A 21,527-nucleotide genomic window follows, 5' to 3' on the forward strand; every position below is an offset into this window, starting at 1 on the left:
GACATGTTATTCTATTGTTTTGCCCATACTTATGTGTAATGTTAAAAACCAACCTTATCAGGTTGGTTCTTTAAGTACTAGCTGTTATTTATCAAGTCACATACCAAGATAAAAATCATCATTGTAATTGTTGATGTACTCTTACCAAATAATGAAAAAACATTTTTTGTTTTCAAATAATTCATACATACATATGGTCACGTCCATATCCCATGCGGGGTAGACAGAGCCAACAGTCTTGAAGACTAAATGGCCACGTTCAGCTATTTGGCTTAATGATAGAATTGAGATTCAAATAGTGACGGGTTGCTAGCCTATCGCCTAAAAGAAGAATCCCAAGTTTATAAGCCTATCCCTTAGTCGCCTTTTACGACATCCATGGGAAAGAGATGGAGTGGTCCTATTCTTTTTTGAATTGGTGCCGGGAACCACACGGCACAAATTTCAAATAATTCCAAAATTGTATTATAGGGTACCAAGGTGACTATGCCCATATATATAATATAAATTCAGTTATGACAAACAAGTTGATCTCCACCATGAGAGAAAAATACTAACTCATATATCTACATATCCTTGCTGTATAGCACTAATACTTCAATAGCAAAAAAAAATATTGCCCTAAATATTTAGTTTCAATGATAACATAATATGTATGAATAAGGCTTGTTATATTAACCAACCTACGTATTTTGCGTAGGTACTAAGGCACCACTTTATACGGTTCAGCCTATTTGCAAATCAGATTTTATGACATCCCACATAGTCATTCATTTTTATCCATGTTCCCATAAAAGGCGTGAATTCATATCAACGTAAATGTAATTCACCTGTGTTAATGCGTGAGGAGTAAATTCCATTTTTATATTTTGTGTGTCTTGTCGTGTCTTCAGTTTGTAAGACCATTTTTTGCAAATTCAGACCAGGATTTCTTTGGTCTCCCCCCTGTACGGCATAACCAGATATTTGTTCCCCAGATAGTTTGCAGGCTTCCGCAAGACATGGCCTTGCGTCCCTAGTGCCTACTTCTATCAAATCCATAAATGGGTTTACTTTCCGTTTATAATGACATTGCTTGGAGAGTAGGTACCTAAAAAGACATTATATTTGCTTTTACAAGTTGATTGCAATTCTTGTAGGACCTCGCTACGCTCATTCCCAAAAGTGAAGCCCTCTGCCTCTGGATAGTATCTTCTCACCTTGATTTTAGAGTCAATCCATATTCAAGAGGGCAACACAGAATTTCTTATAAGATATCTAAAGACCCCACCCGCCGCCACTTAAGCTAGCTATCCTAGCTGATAACTTTTCTATCTTAGAATTCCTTTGTGTAATAAATAACTTACCTAAATTTTATTAAATGTACCTACATCAAATTTTCTCATTTCATAAACTCGTGAAAGGTCTTGTTCTATATCGATGCTGTGCGTCAATTTCTAAAAATATTCGAGAACCAAGGCAATTCCTTCCATTACCTAGTCCGTTATCTGAATGAACATCTGTTAAATATCTCTAAAGTCCGCACCAGAGTATAAGCAATTTAGTTACTTTGTTTATTTTGGATATCTACTGTAAAGAAACCACAAACTTCACAAAACTTAAAGTCAATAAAAAGGAGATTATTTTAATAATTGTTTTTAGACTAGAGAAGTTTTAATAAAGAAATTTGTCGTAGTGGTATAAAAGTCTATAGCAAAATACAATATGTATGTAGGTGTGAGACTAAGTTTAAACCTTCTTGGGCAAAATTTGAGAAAGATGAACATTTCGCCATTCAAGGGAGTCTTAAACCCTACGACCTATATAGGCACGCATTGTCTTCCATATGTAATCTTGTAAACATCATTAATACTAATGGTAAATAAAAGTACCTACTTATATTTTATTGATCAGGTCATGAGAATTTCGCAAGATACCATGATCTTCGATATGTGAAATCTTTGACCCGCGTATCGAATATCGCAGAAACTTTATAGCTTAGAATGGAACATGCGGAAGGTGGCCAAGCATCCCACGCTGCAACTGTTTCGCTCTGCTTGTTAGTAGCCGGCAGTGCCGGCACGAATCAACAAAATGTGACCATGAATCTATCTGTCGTCACACATCATTGAGCAAATTGACGCTGTATTTGCAAAAGGTATATAGGTAGATACAGTATAGGTATAAGGGCTTCGTCGACAATCATTATGTAGGCTTTTGTATGAGTCAAATATTAAACGAAAAGATTTTTTACTCTCAATATTGTTGTTATGACAGAAACTACATACACTGAAAGATACTGCTCCACATCCTGGCTATTGTTACTTCGTAGCCGAGGATTCGAAGTTTAATAATACCTACTCGTATAGGTAAATTATATACTTTACCAATATTATTAGAAATTGTATCAGTATTTTAAGTAAGTTATTCCATGGTCATTACGTCATTCTCAGCGTTTACATTGATCGTTCACCTGTTAACACCTGTTAGCTAAATTATTAAAAATTCAACTTATTTTTTAGGTAGGTACTTATTAAAATTGTTATCTAAAATAAATTCAGCAACTGTCAATTCAGGTTTTTTGTGAGAAGCTTTATAAAAAGTAGAGTAGGTGTTGCTTATCTCATTTCCATTGTACGGCATCCCGCTTCCCATCACGGCGGGATGTGAACGACCTCCAAGTTTATCGCTTTCATCAACATTCCACCCAGTGTTCGCGCGGTGCAGCTAAAATGGGAGTCGTGGGCTTGCTGTCTTACTGGTGAGGTGACATAATATACTTTATCTTATCAAAACAGCATACCTACTTACTTAAAATTGTTATAAAAGGTTGCAGGGTAGGCTTGGGAAAGTATGTTCACTTTAAAATTTTATAAAAAGTCCGTTTCTTCAGATATGGTGTGGTGTGAGGTATGGATGAGGACTTTTCACACGGTCAGAGCCGCTGGCAAAAGTTAGTTTAATTCATAAAAAAACTGGAATGCGTGTCGGGCCACACATATTGTAAGACGGGGTTCCGTAGTTAGGATTTCCAAGTTTGAGTTCACTCACAAATATAATAAAACCGGCCAAATGCGAGTCGGACTCGTGCATCATCATTAATTACAAACGTAATTTTTTTTATGTAGTATTGTTATAGCGACAACGGAATTACATAATTTAAAATAAATCAGCTTTCTAGCTATCACTGTTTATGTGATGCAGTCTAGTGATAGACAGATAGCGTAAAGGCTTAGTAATAGGGTAGGGGCCCGTTTTTACCTATTATACTTTGTAAAATATTAAAAGTACTTGTTTTACGTAACTTCGAACTGTCAACTAATTGTCTATCTTTGTATGAACATTTTATTTTTTTATAAGTTGGGACACTTAGATACCTCTAACAAAAAAATTAACTTTAAAAACTTGTATCAGAAACGGATGCCTGAATCGATTTTAAAAGACTTAATCAACGATCCCCCTACACAAAGGGTAAGTGAGAAAAAATTAAGCCTACTTTGGGAATAAGCCAAAAAAAAATTATATATTCATTTTTATGTCGTTATTAATATAGGTACATACCAAATAACAGTTTCCTACTACTTCGAATGGGCTCGCGATTTCATTTCAAAAAATAAAAATGACGAGTGGAGCCCGCTTTGAAACTGCATTGCTTTTGGTATGCTCGGGTCTTTATTGTACCACTGAAACATAGGTACTGCGGCCGCGTCAAGAGGACGAACTTCCTATTATTGTAATGTCTAAATATAAGCATTACACCTCTGTGGGTTCCATTCAATGAAAGATACTAAGAAGAAGTGTATAAATTAAAACCATAGAAAGCTGAAAGATTTTATATTATTTAAATTCCAGTAAATACAAAGTTGTAAAATAAGCTCATCAACATCATGAGACTCAAAAACACGGTAGTTACTACGAAACCATGGCTTAGGTTCTATAAATAACGGGCTAGTTTTCGCCTTCCTGCCTCATCGTTTGTTATGTTGAAATAACGTTAACGTTAGACATTTCCTAACGCAGGGTAATGCTTCCGGGTAGCAACGCTAGCTTTATTTTCATTTCCTTTAGAGATGGTGTTCTAAATTTAACATTGTTGTTGAAAGAATAGACTTCAATTTTGAATAGATAGATACATCGGCGTTACAAGTAAATTGTAAGAACCGCAAGTCGAGAAAATATATTATCAGTTTCCAGGTTACATGAACACGATACATTCCTTCTTACATTTAATTTTTTTATTAGAACCAAGAGTTTTGTAACTGAATACCTACTGACTGCGACTATCTATACGTCATCAAAATTTAAAGGCACTTCTAGATACATAATGTTTTAGCTCAGCCCTCGTTGTATGGCACGCGCGACGCCGTTTTTATCGCGCGAAAACTATTGCTGTTCCGTTTCACGTCGTGCGAAACAACGTTAGCTTTTCCCAGCAGCGTGAGAGTTTTCTAGATACATTAACTGATTTGTTGCGAACACAGTTTGTGAATGAATGAGTTTATAATCTACATACATACATACATACAATCACGTCTATATCCCTTGCGGGGTAGACAGAGCCTACAGTCTTGTAAAGACTGATAGGCCACGTTCAGCTATTTGGCTTTAAGATAGGATTGAGATTCAAATAGTGACAGGTTGCTAGCCCATCGCCTAAAAGGAGAATCCCAAGTTTATAAGCCTACCCCTTAGTCGGCTTTTACGACATCCATGGGAAAGAGATGGAGTGGTCCTATTCTTTTTTGTATTGGTGCCGGAAACCACACGACACACGTTATAATCTACTTATATTTTAATTACTTTAATTATTTCAGGGATCATAACATTTTATGGTAGAATAATTAATGGTAAAAAAAATATTGTGACAGCAGGTTTAGAGGCTTTAGAGTAAGTTGGGCAATCTATATTAAAATTTTAATAAACCTTCTTTTTATCTTGTAAATTCGCAATTCTACAGGTTTTCATTAGTGGCTTCATTTATTTAGTTACTTTTGGTATGTGTATTCAATCAAGGTGGCCGCTTCAACCATCAACATTTCAATAAATCGTGTTTCACGTAAACAGTCAGGTGTCTTCGAATTGAATTACATACTCGTCATCCGTTAATGGCGAATGAATACTGCGGCATACAAAAATAACACAATGAATAACGCGTCCGAGTTTAGGATGGAGTTGTTGGCCATAAGAAGAGAATACTTGGTTGGAATGATTCATCAATTAAACTACGCAATGGTGTAACCGCCATCGAAGTACCTACTCCTTACCATGGAGTAGGCAGACTTGGAATGAGCGAGAAACAAAGTGTGGGCCGAGTGACGCCGACAGAGTCTGAGGCAGCGTTCGAATGTGAGGCTATTTAAAACTCTGCGCAAGCCCCCTGGCGCCGAGTCGACAACTAATGATCAGTGCTGCCTTGTCTACCGCAGAGTGCGTATCGTCACTGTGAACTGTGTTTACACAAGAAACAACTGCGTCAGTGTTTACCTAGTAGTTACAAGTTTCTTCTTTAAAACACGTGAAAATGGCTGACAGTGGTCTCAAGAGAAATATCCCAATCAAATTAGGTGACTTTTCTGTCATCGATACTGAATTTTCAAGCATCAGGGAGCGCTTCGACGCTGAAATGAGAAAGATGGAAGAAGAGATGAGCAAATTCAGATCAGAACTCATGAACCGAGAAAGTAACAATTTCTTCAAGAGCACAACAAGGTATCTATCTATGCATATTAATTAGGTTAATAATAATTATCATGTTGCCTTAAATACTTGGCTTTGTGATATCGTCCAGCTTCAGGTTATCAATAATGTTGATTGTAGTTTAAAGAAATAATATTTTATTACGTTCGAAATAAGGCTACCTACTTATGTATTAAGTCATCATAATATTAACAAATTGATAAACTCGCGTGGGACGTTATCCGGTTTTTTTTTAAGAAATACAAGTGGGTGTTAAAACTTTTACTCTGTATATAGTTCGATCTGCCTATAGTTGGTATATGTTGCATTAATATTCCAACCGCAACATTTATGCTGCCGGCCCTGTTTGCCTAAAAGGGAATCTTGAATTAATGAGTTTGGGGGTTTCGCAAGAAAGTCGTCCACCTTGGATGGCCTCTACGAGACGGCCCCACGAAACTTTTATACAAAAGGCATTATTCGGGATCATTCCGCGGAACGGCATCAACTGCAGACATCTCTCTCCGTCCATTTAAAGCGTGCAGCGATACGTAAGCCCGACGCGGGATGATGTCATAAATAGAAATAGCGCCAGCAGTGCCGACTCTGAATGGCTAAGTACATTTTGTTGCTAAAACGCAGGAATGTGTGAAATTGTAAACACAATTACCTAATGTATTGTTCAAACGAGTTACGCAATACTAGCAGGAATAGGGGACCCCAATAATTACCTATACCAACTTCATACCTTTACATGATTCAGTTTGATAAAATAACAACCACGTTATTTAAGATTATCCATCTTGTAAGAGTTAGTATGTTGGTAGCTAGTTTCTTTTTTGTAACATCATTTGTCTACGTAATGGGTATGTTTATAATGATATGCACCTCTGGGACATCTTTGCGAAACCGGTTTACGATTATTTTATCACGTTGGCGGCGTCGCTGAATGTAAGTTATGAAGGCGTGAATGCGCTGAAGTTATGTGGATGTTTACTGCATGAATACATGACCCAGTTGGAGCGAGTTGTTATTTCAGCCACTAGAAATCTATGACGCAATTTTTAATTGTAACCCAGTATCAGAAGTATGTAGGTACTTGGCAATTTATATTCTTACAGAACGGGGCGCCACTGCCAGTCAATGTTAACTTTTGAGTATTTTCGTCGTATTCAAATAGATTTTTGAAAAAAGATGTCTTTTCATATAGTCCACATCTTTATCAGAATCGAATCTTCTTAAATAACAGAGAGCACGGAAAACCATTCTTTTTGGATTTTTAATGATGCGCCGTTATCTACTGCTTAAGTCATAACCATATACCTACCGTCGTAAGACGTACGCCGTTTCGACGTAAAGTCAAAAACAAATATTTGCCTACTAAGTACCTATGTTTTCGAATTTCGTCACCAAATATTTTTAGTTGTTCGTTCAGATGTGTGGGCACTAGGTAACTAATGAACTAGTCCGCCCATACTCTTGTGTAGGCAAGTACCTACCTACAGTAAACAGAAAACGAAACTATCCCACATAATGTTATGGTTGCTAATTGCAATAAATATGGTTAGTTATATGTTACGTTGCCTACTAAACATGCAATTATTTTGTGTGGGTTGATCGTGGTTCAATTATATTGAGCATTTGTGGTCATAGCAAGTTGATTTCGACAGTCATGGTCGTGTTCATGTACAATGTGTACAGTCACTGACGTAATTTGCTGTTTGCATTAATGTCTAGTTTCTGTACCTATGTACAATCTTTACCTACTATTAAAATGAATATTAATTTATTATGAATTATGTTTTTATTTACTTATAGACAATTGTGATATTTTATAATATTAGATTTGGCCATTACTTACTATAAGTATGTACTTTTATGACTATACTATCACGTAGGTATGTATATACTAATATTCAGAAGTAATTGCAGAAAATAAGAATTAATAACTAATGTTATTCTGTTCCCCGAAACTTTGGAAACTTTGTAACCAGGTATTTTACTGACTTCACTAAAACCAATTCAGCAACTTCCAATCCTCATAAATACTTACTTTCACGTTTACTTAGGCATCTCAAAATGACTAACTGAGTGAGAATTTTTAACTAACAACAATATTGCTTTTTGCATGTCTTACAATTTCGAATCAGTTTCTTCCGGAGGAGTTACCAAGTCGTCGGAGAGGTAAATTCTAATACTTTTATCGGTTTAACTTCTACATTATATGTCTTTCATATAACATTATGCATGTAGCTATTAGTAATTATCAATAACACCTGTCGTATCGTTGTATTTGTGTAAGCATGATTTTGATGTACATAGGTATGTACATTTTATAACAAAAAATATATAATAAACCTTTTATAGTTAGCATTTTTGTTTCATAAATTTTTTGAAATATCTATTATATATTTAATAAGTATAAGTATTTTAAAAATAAATACCTATGTAGAATTGAAGCCTTAGCTGTGTAAGAAATTGTTTTCCAGATGTTTCGGTTTTAGTAACAAAATGAAGGTTTCAGAAACGAGTGTAAGCGTGTAGGGTGGCGAGGAGGAAATAGTTCAACGCAAAGGTTTCAGTAGGGCGTTGAAACCCCACCATTGCCACCCCATTGCTCCTACACCAAATATATCCATCTAGTGAGGATAGAATTAGTAGTGTCGTCCCCGCTTTATAATTCATCTTGTTACTTTGGGGTTCTGACTGAATTCGTGTCAATGACCCAAGAGCGATATGAGAAAGAATTCATTATACCGAATACTTATAAAATTTAGTGTAGGTAACAAATGTCTAGAGGGATACCTAACCAGCGGTGTAGGATATGAGTTGATGTCAGACATAAAATCAATCAGTTCTTGCCATGGTTCAATGAATGTGGTTGTGTTATCGTCAATTGATACATGATTTACTTTAGCCTTTTCAAGACATTTTGACGAAATGATTAGCCAAATGCACCGAATAAAACAGATGTTTGAAACGTCCAAATTGGAGATGTCAGAATGATTCAATGTGTGTGTCTCACTGCTGACTCATGTTATATGATTAAATGTACCTAATGGATAAATTCGGCTGTTTAAACATATACTGCTGCTTTATACTAGTCTTACCAATAATTTATTCAGTTAATCATATGACATTGATAATAATAAGTCAGATTTTTTTATTTTAATGCTTCACTGCATATGATATTCGTCCATTCGACATGATTGCCATACAATTGGTCACAAATTACATTCATGGTCCACCTACTTCTAGTATCGATGAGCTCATTTGTTGACAGTAGCCTTGTATCTGCACTCATGGACATGACATCAGCTGCTGTGTGATAATCAATCGCAAAAGCGGAAATATTTGCTATGCACAAACTACCCACTATTTAAAAATGTCACATTGATCGAGGCCGTGAATAAAAAGACTCGAAGTAACTAACATTACTTCGAGTCTTTTTATTATTTTTAAACATATCAAGAGCTTTATTTAACAATATTTAATAATAGATATAGGTACTTAACAGGGCATTCGCGTGAAAAACATCGCATGATTGAAGTTCGCATAATTATGCTCTGAAAAATAAAATTTTATTTAAATTTACCTGTCAAGTCTGCGTGACTTGACGAAGCTTGCACACACAATTAAATTTTAATGGATCGCTATATAAATGGTAAGGAGTTGCATGTCAGCCGACATCACTTAGTGCTTTTTGTAAGGTAAAACTTTATTGTTAGTACTAGTGCTGGTTATGTATCCCTCTAGTGCGTAAAAACTGAAAAAAAAAGAATATAATTATCTTATCTCCTGACGATAAAGGTATAATAAATTTGTACCGAATTTATTCGTTTGTGTATGTCTTTCTAAAGCAATCAAGGTTGTACGAGTATGTTTAATTATACTTTGCATGCTATTCGTGTCACGTTGCCTTAGAACACAATCCTTCGTCTTTTTGTCCTTTCAATTAAATAACAAAGTAACACACAATGCAATTGGAAATATAATATCGTCTTATTAGTTAGAAAGTAAACAAATAATAATTGTGTAATGATAGAATCACATAGCAACCATCGATCGAAAAGTTGAAAAGTTCGCATTTAGTGTTTGGGTCGGATCAACACAATGAAATTGCTTCAGCACAACTAATGAACAATACACAACGTGGATTTATTTTGCTAATATTAAGCGCTATACACTCTCGTAGATATGTGTTTAAAATGAGTTGGTCCCTTATGGTTATTAAGTTTGTTCATTTTATTTATTTTCTGCTTCCACAGTTCCACCACATCCTCACAGCACAGCGACAGCAGACAGTTGGCTGAGCCCAGCCATTGGGATAGCCTCAACTCGCCTCTCATCCAGGACGAGGGAGACGGCAAATCCCTAAAGCTTCGCTTCGATGTCAGTCAGTACACCCCCGAAGAGATTGTCGTAAAGACAGTTGATAACAAATTGTTGGTTAGTAAACTTTTATAAAATTAAAGGAGTTCTTTTTATCCAGAAATAACAACGCCTAGGAAGAGCCACATGTTAAGGACTTTGAACGAGGTTGTGTTGTTATAAAAATTGGGTCGGAGTATACACAATATTTATTAGTCGTATAAATTGTGTCAGTAATTGCTTGCTTAAGAATTGTTAGAGCACTTGAGTACCTACTGTAATAAACTTTCCAGATTTAAAGTGCCTGGTTTAATGTAATTGTTGTATAACCTTCAATGATGCTGATAAGAAAAATGTTCTTGGCGCTACAGCCAGTGCATCAACGCATTTTGTCACAGTCTAATGAAGATAAATCGTTCGCGAAATAATGAACTAAGTTTATTTACGTAGCAGCATATGATAAAAAAAGCATTGGCTCAAATCTTGTCGTCGGCACTATGCCAAGATAAGACAGTTTGGTGCACGCGTTGATAAAAGCTTTACTTCAGAATACATACGTTGGAAAATAAAATACATTAGAAATAGTCGTTGGTGCTGTGAATAAATTTTGTTCAGGTTCATTAACCTTAATTAAAGTACTGAAATTATAAAGTTGAAAATGGAACTCCACGAATGACGACTCTTAAGAAATCACAAACTAGATTTTCCGTTTTATATTTTCAGGTGCACGCTAAGCACGAGGAGAAGTCCGACACAAAGTCTGTGTACAGAGAGTACAACAGAGAGTTCCTGCTTCCCAAGGGCACTAACCCTGAGGCCATCAAGTCTTCGTTATCCCGCGACGGAGTCCTAACCGTGGAAGCGCCCCTCCCGCAACTGGCTATCACCGATAGAAACATCCCCATTCAACAGAAACACTGAACGAAGGCAGCTTAGCCACAACAGCAGCAATTCCATACTACTGTTAATAATTTATTGTAATTTATGTTTGTAAGGAGTATTTGCGATATTCTCTGATATTTATTTAGACTTAAAAGAGAATCTCAAAATTTATTAACACTATTTTAATTGGCCAATTACTTGAGATATTCCAACTTCAACGTAGAGAACAGAGCATACTGCACTGTCATTTGGATGTTGCTTTATAGTGACATTGCTTTCACTGTGATTATTAGGAATGTGTGCATTCATTTCTATGCATTTCCGTTATTTTGGATATTCAGCTGGTATTTCTCATTAAAATTTAGATTAAATTTAACTCATAATATGATTATATCGTCAAATAAAATCTGAGTACAGCATTTAATGGGAGCTTAAACAAAAGTGTTCATTGAAAACTTATGTATCAAAAGTACTTGATATTAATAAAATGGAATAGATAAAAATAAAATTAATAAAATACGGTAAATACAACGAGAATAACAACAAAAGTGTCTTATTTACATAATAAAGGTCAATAATTGCTTAACATTACCTGCTATCAGCAGTGACATTTAGATACACCAATTAAACAGCTTATAACTTGATACACATTTATATTTTAGTACAAACCGTTGTTATGAAAGTTTTAGATGTCAATAAAATATAAAACCAGCATTTTGTTATACTTATTATTTTTACCCTTCCTTGTCATTCGAACTACAGAGTCGACAGATTGCATACCTATATTTCTATGTCAATATCACCAATGACAGGTAATAACAGGTACAAGTTGGTTAATAAATGCTATAACTAATCTCCATCTGCATGCAAACTTTGACGAAATCTCAAAGATGGTTTTTATTCTTAAACTTCCTATTGGAGCAAAACCCAAGCAAGAAACTGAAATATACCTACGACTACGAGCGAGTCTTTGAATTTAAATGGTTGCAATCTTTACAATTATAGATTTTTTCTTCTCCTAAGAAGCAGTAAAGAAATTCACACAAATAAAAAGCGTACTTACCTTATACAAATCCTAATATTTATTATACCTATTAGGTTAATATTCATACTAAATCGGGTGTTGATAAACTAAAAGCAAATAAATGTTGAAAAGTATTAAAATAAACATTGGATTTTATGCTTAGATCTCACGCAAAACCTATTTACTACAAATAATATCTGAGGCGAAAGTACCAACTTTCACTGCACGATGTTGGCATTTGTCACTAGTTTAATTGGCAATGGGATTTGTTCCTCGGTTTCTATTCCCATAGCTAGAAAGGTCCAATTTCATATAATATAACTTAATTGCTCATATAGATGCCAATAAAATAATGTTAGAGTTGGGCGAAAATCCCCGACTTATCCCATTCAATAAAGATGTCATTGAATGCTCATCTCATTAGACAGCCGTGGGACGTCGAATATTATCCTCGACCATAAAGATTGGGTGTTAGACTACCTATCTGTTTGCAATGTCGTTGCAGATTCTCTTAAACAAAGGGGACCGGTTTTCATAAAAGGCAAGCTTTGTATGTCCAGTTGATTGCAACCTTTGTATTTGTAAATAAGACCACCATATTACTTACTAACTAGGGTACATTTAGGGCATCTGGTAAAAAAGACAATAGTTGTACGTATTCAAATCTGTAGGAGAAAGGAATCATTGGTCTGTTGTAATAATTTCTACCCGATTTCGTGCTAATATTACATATTAATTAATTATGTAAACAATATTGAGGCTAATCATGTAACTTTTTTATGTAAATCTTCAATGATTCAAGGAAACAACAAATGTCAAAATTCAACAAACTTGTTGTTCACAATATGGCCGTGAAGTGTTAAAATAAGGATCATTTTGTATTTTACTGCTTTGCGATTTATTTGCATTTAATTGTTTCGGCATAGTTACCATATATGTATCATAGAAATGGGGTTTAGGTTCCTCAGCAAAGTTTGCGGAGGTCAGATGGGAGTCGCTTCGTGTAAAAACCTGACTCATAAATCTAGGATCCTCCTCTCCAGAGTGGTGTGGATGTAACCGGGATTTGCTTTAAAATATTTTCCTATACTCTATATAGATATATATATAGATATAGATAGACAGGGCGCCTATTGTTTGCTGGCACAAAATAAGGAAACGGATACGACGGTTTAGAAACAAGCCATTACAACGATTTGCATAAGTAAACAATGTACTTGGTGTGAGATGATGATTAAAAAGAAAACAATTTTATTTAATTTAGGAATTGGGTCTTACTTATATTTTTTTACTTAACGTTAAGTATAATATTGTTTTACATAAAAAGACGTAATGTGAAAAGTAGAATAATATTGATTTGGTATAACTTAAAAATGTCTACTTGCTTGTAATACCTACATATTATTTCAATATAGAGAAATACTTGTAAATACCGTCTATAATCTTTGGTGGTAAACTGATTTTGTATTGAGTAAAACATATAAAAATACCCACACAAACATGCCATGTTTTTGATATCCTTAGGGTTAGATACAGCCTGTGATAATAGAACTCGAAGGCCGTTTAACTGGACGACGGAACGAGGTGTAAAAGGTTGCTAGCACATTGCTCAAAAGAAATACCTCAATTTTATAAGCTCTCGATAGACTTTTACGAGATACGGTGGTGTAAAAACCATCAAAACAAAGAAAAAAGAGCAACTTGACAGACAGGTCTGTCGATAAGGAAAACATCAAAACAGATAATAAAAACAGTGAACAATAAACCCGTAGGTACAGCTATCACTGCTTATCACTATAATTAAACCATTTTTCATTCTAAGTTTATTGAGAATTTAGTACGGTAATTTAATTTAGAAAACCAGGCCATATTTGTGCAGGTTTGTAGCGTAGGTATGTCTCACTCTAGAAACCCACGCAAATATTACGAAAAGTTTATTTTTAACACGTGTAGTTTTATGACTTTTTGTAGGCCCTTGAGTGGGCTTTTGCCCAGCCGGAAATTACATTCCTAAGAATTAAGAATGCCCAGCCCACTACAATTTGGTGATTCTTTAAATTGAATGGTTTGCAATGTCCGCATTAGAGCATTGTTATGATGACGATTCTCTAGACGCTAGGTTCTATGAAAACTGCAGATGAGTCACATTCGTGTCGAATAGATCCCGGTAGGTACTTTTAAATAGGACAAGTCAATCTTTTTCTGCTTAGCATCGGTGGTCGAATCGGTGAGGTGCCCGGTTAAAATGCGTGATAATCATAAAGAAAACAAAATACTATTTTCGAAGGTATGTACATTAGTTTGAATGCTAACCGAAGCTCTTACGGTACACATTCAAGCAACTGTGTAACCATGATCGATCCAATACCGGTTTGTTTTACCTGCAAGGTTGCGAATATGGAAGTCGCTTCGTGTAAAAATTTGATCCAAGTCAAGGATCCATGGTCAAAGGCATACCCCGGACTCGTCTCTTGAGTGATAAAGATACAATCGGGACTTTAGCCAGGGGGAAGAATCTTTTCCTACTTAATTAATCGTAAGAGACAATTTTAGGCTTAACTGGATAAAGATATCCTATTAACAGGATCACCGATGCGAAATGGGAATCACTTACCTGACTTACCAAGTGGATGGTGGTCATAAGCAGGATCAAGCAAGGTATTCGACTGGTCAATGCAAGGAACATCATAATAATTAGTTAGATCTACCTATAAACTCGAAATAAAATCACATCAATATCACTACCAGAAGTAGGATAAGTCGTGACTGCACCTGTGTCTTTTTGAACACGCTTATCTCCAGAACTAGTTACAGAAATTTTGAATAAACTAGAATATAAGTAGAGTACAATTAATTTGGGTAAAAGGAACACCTGTTATTATACCATGATACTTACACTCATACAAAGTCGAGCATACCTAACAGCTATTGTTAAATAAACGAGCGATGAAAACTAAGAAGCTATAATTATTTTCAACTTTAGCCAATTTGAAATAATTATAGCTGCTTAGTCCGTCATAATGTACCTAATTTATCGGACGAACATTAATTAACAACGCATGTAACCTTCATCAATGCCAGTTAGTTCAAATATAAATATGACAAGGTCGGATCATTTGAGATTTAGCGAGCGACAATTTTAATTTGAAATTGCGTCATAGTGCATATTGCATGTAGGTTAGACAGGATTTATGATCTGAGCAATATGTCGTGTCATAGGTGTGATGAGTACAGTGTACTAATGTTAATTTAAGCCGAATGAACTCACCCTTTTTTTGCACATCACATGTAGTTTTGCTGGCTCACATTAAAGAGTGACAACACCTACTTACTGATTCTGTCTGACTAACATATCAACGCATAGCAACACACAGACCCAACGGTCTAGATATTTGGAATTTGGCGATTTTGTTCTTTAAGTGGCAAAGATTAAGACAGGATTTCCCGAAATTACCACGGGAATGAGAAGTTAGCGGGATTTATCGTTTCACGCGGGTGGAACGGGAGGCGTACTCTAGTACCTAAGTTACTTTGTTTGTTACCTCTTTGCAATTAAACCACTGAACCGATCTGCATGAAATTTTGCACATAATTTAGTGTGGAGTACAAATATCGAAATTAAGGCAAACGCGGTAATAACTATGTATAGTTCCCGTGGAATTTGCGATATTATTAATATAATTGCCTATATTATTTTGTAGGTGGCGCTAAATTCGTTCGGGCGAAGCTGCGGGTAAAAGCTAGTATACAATTATTAAAGATAACGCCAATAATGTTAGTATAGTTTTACTGGTAAGTTAGCAAGGTCATGTTATTCACGATCAATAAAACAGCTCAGTAATAGAAAAATAACAAATTGTAATAGAATACCTAACTACTTGTATAACACCCTGGCCAGGTAACTTCTGGCTTGGTAAATTAGAGCCCCAAGAGAGCAGATGACCAGGACATCGGTAACATATCCTATGGCCACTTCAAGGAATGGCTTCTCTTTGATAAGGTCTGCGGGCGGTGGGTTGGATTTACTTATCTGAAACAAGTTATATTTCAAATTAATAAAGCATTGTAAAATATCCACTCTCACATTGTTATCACTATACATACAGACATTTTGTATGAAAAGACAGTCTAAATAATAAAAATACTTCCCCATTGTCGGCAGTTAACCATAAAATATATCTTTTTGTGTAAAAACCCTGACATATCCACTCCAGGACCGTGGTAGAATGGCGCATCCTGAGTACCCCAAGAGAGTTAATGATATAACTGGGCTTAATCCAAGTTATATCATTAACTCTCTGGGGGGGCAAAGGAACATCCTTAAATGGATGAGTAGTATATAAAGGATCTATGGACTATAAAGTGTGAGTGTAATAGCCGATTTCTCCAACATTGTGGTGAAATGAGGTAGAAGTAAAGCCGAGGTTTGTCTGGGAGCTATTCGAGCAGGCATTTCCAATGAAAGCCTGTGTACGTTACTTTACGTTATATGTAAAGCCATACAGATTTAGGCGATGGGCTAGCAACCTGTCACTATTTGAATCTCAATTCTATCATTTAGCCAAATAGCTGAACGTGGCCATTCAGTCTTTTCAAGACTGTTGGCTCTGTCTACTCCGCAAGGGATATAGACGTGACCATATGCATGTATGTATGAATAAAACATTTGTGTATTTTTTTTTCTCACTTTTAAACACCAGATTATTTTTCTGTTTGCTATTTACTGTAGGTTGACTGGTTGAGTTGAATGCTATTAGCATTAAGTTCACCTTTATACAGAGAGAAGGATAAGTTCAAAAGAAATAGCAGCGGAATCAATTACATGTAAATTGGCAAAATTAATAATACAGTTTTGCCTGCATATATTTTCTCAAATTTTGTTTGTGCATCTGTAATGAGTTGAGGAAAACTTAAAATGTGTTCAGTATGAACACATTTTAAGTTTTGGCTTTATAATATATATATTATGGTGGTGTATTATAAATATATTATATATATATATATATATATATATATATATATATATATATATATATATATATATATATATATATATATAATATATTTATATATAATATATAAATTTCAGAAAGGACAGTGACTAAATAAATGATATAGATTACCTTAATGAGTACATCCTTCATATTTTTCATCTCTCTTCTTAGATTATTAATATTAGTAATGAATTTGTTTGTGCTAGTCTTCATTCTCGTTATGAGAGGGGAATCAGGGGGTTCAAATTTGATTTGGTTCTGATTCCTATTGTAATCTCGCAATGTGTACTGTAGGGTTGCTTCTAGTATGTAAATTTGCTGCATATGTGTCCCTAACGCTGTTAAACAGTCCAGGACACTGAAATTTCATAACTAATATTGTAGACTTTAAAAACTTGGGGTACTGCAATAGTTAAGTAACTTGTCACTGTTATTGAATATCAATTCCATTATTAAGGGATCCAGCTTAAGTTTCGCTACTGTGGTAGCGAAACTAAAACTGAAAAGCTTTATTACCATATGTGTATGGTAATAAAGCTTTTCAGTTTTGCATTCAAGAATATAAAATTATTATACTGCAATTTATTATATTTGTCAATCTTTCTCATATGATAACATATTCCGAATATTTAACTGCTTTCAGACCTGTAGTGAACAACTTTACTTTTAGTCACTTCTTATGACATCAAGGAAGAAATGAAAAAAATATATCCCCATTGGAATGTCTAAAATGAAAACACATTTTTTAACAAACCTGTAGTTTTCTGATTTTCTTGCATATAATCCAGCAACTGCATTCAATTTCCATCCTCTGAGGTGGAAATTTTTCAATCCTACTTTCAGTCTTTGTCTTTCATATGGCATTTCTATTCCTAACTTTATCATATCCTCTTCTTCCAACAGCAGAAATTGGCGAAGATTCATGCTACTGTTTACCATGAGGGCGCCTAATCGCTCACAATTCATACCATATAATAAATGAGGTATTTCACACATGTAGCTTAACCTGAAAAATATAAAAGTAAAGTAAAGTATTTATTTTGTTAAGAAATTAAAAGCAGAATCTATGTAGCCTGCAGTTTCAATTGATCAGCCACCTGCTTGATGCAGAAAAACCTTTTTTATTTTCAAAAGTCCTCCATAATTTGTGTTTGGATTTATAATATTTATAAAAATTAAGCAGTGAGATTGAGAAACTCTATCAACACATTTGTGCAGAATGAATTGACCTTGCAACGTTGGTTTTAAAGCTGTTGTGTTTTGCCACATTGACGACGATACCTTAATAGCCCATAAAAGTCCACTGCTGGACTAAGGCCCCCCTAGAAATGGTGGGATTTTACCCGCAGCCACAACATTGGGTAGGCGGGTTGGTGACAGCAGTTTCTATTGATTCTGGACTATGTTGTCATATCAGCGTAAGAGGCGCTGCTGCCCACCTCCCGCTTAATCCCTTAATCGTCTTTAATGATACCCACGGCTATAGTTTTGTTATATTATTCTTGAAGTTACATTAAAAGCAATGTTGTAAGAAGGTTATATATAGGTGAAATACCAACTCACGTATTTTCATCACCCACACCAGGATAATAATCATGCCACGACGTCATCTGATTGTTGAGACTTATACTGCTATTTTCTTCAAGATCATCATCTTTCTTCAGATGTTTATTTAAAATGTTAATTATATCTTGATGATCATGCGACATGGCGATTTCTAATGCTGTTCTACTGTATCTATCCACTTCTGACAGCCTTGCCTTATGAGCTATCAGCAGTTCCAGAATCTCAGGTTGGTTGTGGTGAGCTGCCCAAAAAACTGCCTGTTAATAAGAAAAATGTTTATAAGTACAAAAAAATATTTATTTATTTGAGGGATGAGTTATGCTATGATTCTTGTTTAGATTACTCAAAATCAATATTTCTCAACTTGATAGTTTTAGCAATTGCTCTTTATTTTATACTTTAGATTAATAGTCTCTTTTAAACCAGGATGCAGTGGTTTTAGTCCATTATTTTGGGTCTTTATCATTCTCTCAACTTAATGTTCTATTTTATGAATTCCCAGTTGCGAACTCTGCCAAGTCTGTGATTGACGTCAGGCCTCTCTTATAATTTACTCAAGAAATCTTAACTTACTGTCCAACCTTGTTGGTCCCTCATTTCTATGTTCACTCTCTCATTTAGAAGTTTTTCAACTACTTTTACTCGGCCACTGCTGATTGCTCTCATAAGTGGTGTCTGTCCATATTTGTCTCCAACATTCAGCAGGCTTTTCTTCTCAATGAGACTGCAGATTATCTGGTATATAGTGTCATTATTGGCACTGCTGTTTGAGCATACTGCCATAACAGGTGTAACTGAGTCTGAAAAGACATTATTTGAATTAAAATTTATTCAGCTCCCAGGTAAGTGGTCACAAGCTATAAAAGGAAGAAAGGACTAATTACGAAAAAATAACCTCCACAATAAGACTATAATAATGTGTTTCATGGTTGCTTTCTCCAAGACCTTTCTGGAATTTGCAACCCAAGGATTTTTAAATCTGGGCTATGAGTTTAACTATGTATCCAGTTTTTATTATTTAAAGTCTTTAGATATATAAAAAGTTAAAATCACAAACAGCATTACCTGCATGTAGATTGGGATCTGCTCCTCTTTGCAGTAAGAAATTAACAATCTTGTCATGAGCATGGAAACAGGCATGCATCAGAGGAGTCCATCCGCTATCTAACTTTATATTGACACTATTGTTTAGATCTGAAATAACAATAAAAATCAAACATTTCATAAATTCATTCTGATTTAACATTGTGTTTAGGTAAACCCTAAACGTTGCCACGGGTCTGAATTAGATACTGTACTGATGATGATGATGAAAATCAATAAAACACATTCTAGAGGAAAGGATACATATTAAGGATTATTTTTCTACATACATACATATGGTCACGTCTATATCCCTTGTGGGGTAGACAGAGCCAACAGTCATGAAAAGACTGAATGGCCACGTTCAGCTGTTTGGCTTAATGATAGAATTGAGTCTTAATTATAAAAATCAATAGAACACATTCTAGAGGAAAGGCCACATATTAAGGATTATTTTTCTAGCAGGGTTTTTCTAGTAGGGAATGAATCTAACTAAACTTAACTATCTGTTACCTGTGACTTCATAATCAGCAAAATTCTAAAATGTGGCCTATGAGTAAGATTGAATCTTTAATAACCTCCATTGCAAAATTTCATAAAAATCTGTACCATGGTGAAACTTTGGAAGCACCTTTCTCATTTTTCCATTTTCAATAAAAATGTCTCCTTTTACAGCTCTAGTTTGACTTTTGTGGCTTAGAAATGTTAACTTACAATCCAATTATAACACGCATAATATGCTTGAGAGGAAGAAAATAATAAAAATTACCATAAATCACTATGTTCTCAACTTCATCAATGTTACCATTTATAATAGCTTCCTGTAATTTATTTTCCAGTGTCTTCTTTGAATTCTGGTGCTGCTGTGCAAAATAGTTCCTGGACTGGAAAAATCACATTATTTTTAAAATAATTTAGTTTAGTATAGTTGTGGCTATAAAAGCAGTTTTTGGATTTTAAAATTCATTAAATTTGTACCTGTTCTTAATTTTAATTAATGTTACTCATTAACTGATAGATTGAGTTGGTATAGTACCTACTTCAAGGAACTTTTAGCATATCGAGAAACTTCGACTTCAGACTAAGTATGTATGTAATTAGTATATAAATCAGTCATGAGAGGACCCAATATAAATCCCAAATTAAAATTAATTTGCAATTTTATCCTGTTATATAGGTAAGTACACCAAGAACCTGGTATATATTCCTCATTTCCACGGGATTCTGTTGGTTTCTTTAGCAGTGGCTGGGCCACATGAGGAATAGTAAAGAGTCGAAAATTAAAAAAGAAAATTAATACCTACCGGCTTTTCGTAAAATCCATAATCGTCGCTATCTGAATCTTCATCTGAGAAACCAGCTGGACGAAACTGAGCCATAATTGAGATGAAAGTTCCAGTTTATGTTCGTCAAATCTTAAAATTTGTCCAATTAGCAAATCTTTGAACAGCAGTTTGAATAGAACAGCATCACAGACACAGTCTGCAAAAATAAGGCAGTAGTAAGTGAAATTTTTAGAAAGCTACCAAGAGCGTTGTTATACATAATTTTTTTGAATTTGAGGAAAATACTGCACCTTTACGAATAATTAAATTTCATGTGAAAATTCTTTTCACAATAAAATCTGTCAAACCAATCTGACTGAAACAAGTACGACCTAACCTCGACCTAACGTACAACCAAGGCTTGAAAAAAGAACAACTATAGTACCTACCGTACCAAATGACAGTTAGTGTTGTGCTGTTCACTCGATAGTCAGTCAACTTTCGTTAGCATTTTGATACACTATTTGATAGGTGTTTTGGTTCTCGATATTGTTGTGATCAATTTTTTAACGAAGTTTAAAGAATGTTTTGATCGTGAGCAATGATACTGTTAATGGCACATCTGGCGAAATCTATACGCCACAAGTTACAAAAATAAAAAATAAAATCACGCTACGCTATCAGTCA

General features: G+C 34.8%; 2 protein-coding genes across 2 annotated transcripts; one reads left to right on the forward strand and one right to left on the reverse strand.

The window, feature by feature from the left end:
• The first annotated feature begins 5,347 nt into the window (after nucleotides 1-5,347).
• LOC106131244 (heat shock protein beta-1) lies at nucleotides 5,348-11,625 on the forward strand. The gene is made up of 3 exons (XM_013330264.2): nucleotides 5,348-5,688; nucleotides 9,924-10,104; nucleotides 10,750-11,625. Exons 1-3 carry the CDS (start codon nucleotides 5,501-5,503, stop codon nucleotides 10,945-10,947), a joined length of 567 nt encoding a protein of 188 aa, XP_013185718.1. The 5' UTR covers nucleotides 5,348-5,500; the 3' UTR covers nucleotides 10,948-11,625.
• Nucleotides 11,626-15,770: 4,145 nt separating this feature from the next.
• LOC106131157 (ankyrin repeat, SAM and basic leucine zipper domain-containing protein 1) lies at nucleotides 15,771-21,264 on the reverse strand. The gene is made up of 9 exons (XM_060944643.1): nucleotides 21,152-21,264; nucleotides 20,880-21,057; nucleotides 20,345-20,459; nucleotides 19,558-19,686; nucleotides 19,066-19,292; nucleotides 18,490-18,749; nucleotides 17,681-17,932; nucleotides 17,056-17,284; nucleotides 15,771-15,962 (listed from the first exon to the last, which is right to left on the reverse strand). The coding sequence occupies exons 2-9, from the start codon at nucleotides 20,952-20,954 to the stop codon at nucleotides 15,807-15,809; spliced, it is 1,443 nt and encodes a 480-aa protein (XP_060800626.1). The 5' UTR covers nucleotides 20,955-21,057; nucleotides 21,152-21,264; the 3' UTR covers nucleotides 15,771-15,806.
• Nucleotides 21,265-21,527: the final 263 nt, after the last annotated feature.

This window comes from Amyelois transitella, chromosome 6 (genome assembly GCF_032362555.1).
Source record: "Amyelois transitella isolate CPQ chromosome 6, ilAmyTran1.1, whole genome shotgun sequence".
Classification (NCBI taxonomy): Eukaryota; Metazoa; Arthropoda; class Insecta; order Lepidoptera; family Pyralidae; genus Amyelois; species Amyelois transitella.

What these genes read in the sequence shown, in the direction of transcription:
- LOC106131157 (XM_060944643.1), bottom strand. Translation starts at nt 20,954, where the DNA reads ATGGCTCAGTTTCGTCCAGCTGGTTTCTCAGATGAAGATTCAGATAGC. An exon ending in GGGACCAACAAGGTTGGACA is followed by an intron (nt 18,750 to 19,065) that starts GTAAGTTAAGAT and finishes TCTTATTAACAG; the next exon opens with GCAGTTTTTTGGGCAGCTCA. An exon ending in GGTGTGGGTGATGAAAATAC is followed by an intron (nt 17,933 to 18,489) that starts GTGAGTTGGTAT and finishes TATATTTTTCAG; the next exon opens with GTTAAGCTACATGTGTGAAA.
- LOC106131244 (XM_013330264.2), top strand. Translation starts at nt 5,501, where the DNA reads ATGGCTGACAGTGGTCTCAAGAGAAATATCCCAATCAAATTAGGTGAC. An exon ending in TTCTTCAAGAGCACAACAAG is followed by an intron (nt 5,689 to 9,923) that starts GTATCTATCTAT and finishes CTGCTTCCACAG; the next exon opens with TTCCACCACATCCTCACAGC. An exon ending in CAGTTGATAACAAATTGTTG is followed by an intron (nt 10,105 to 10,749) that starts GTTAGTAAACTT and finishes TTATATTTTCAG; the next exon opens with GTGCACGCTAAGCACGAGGA.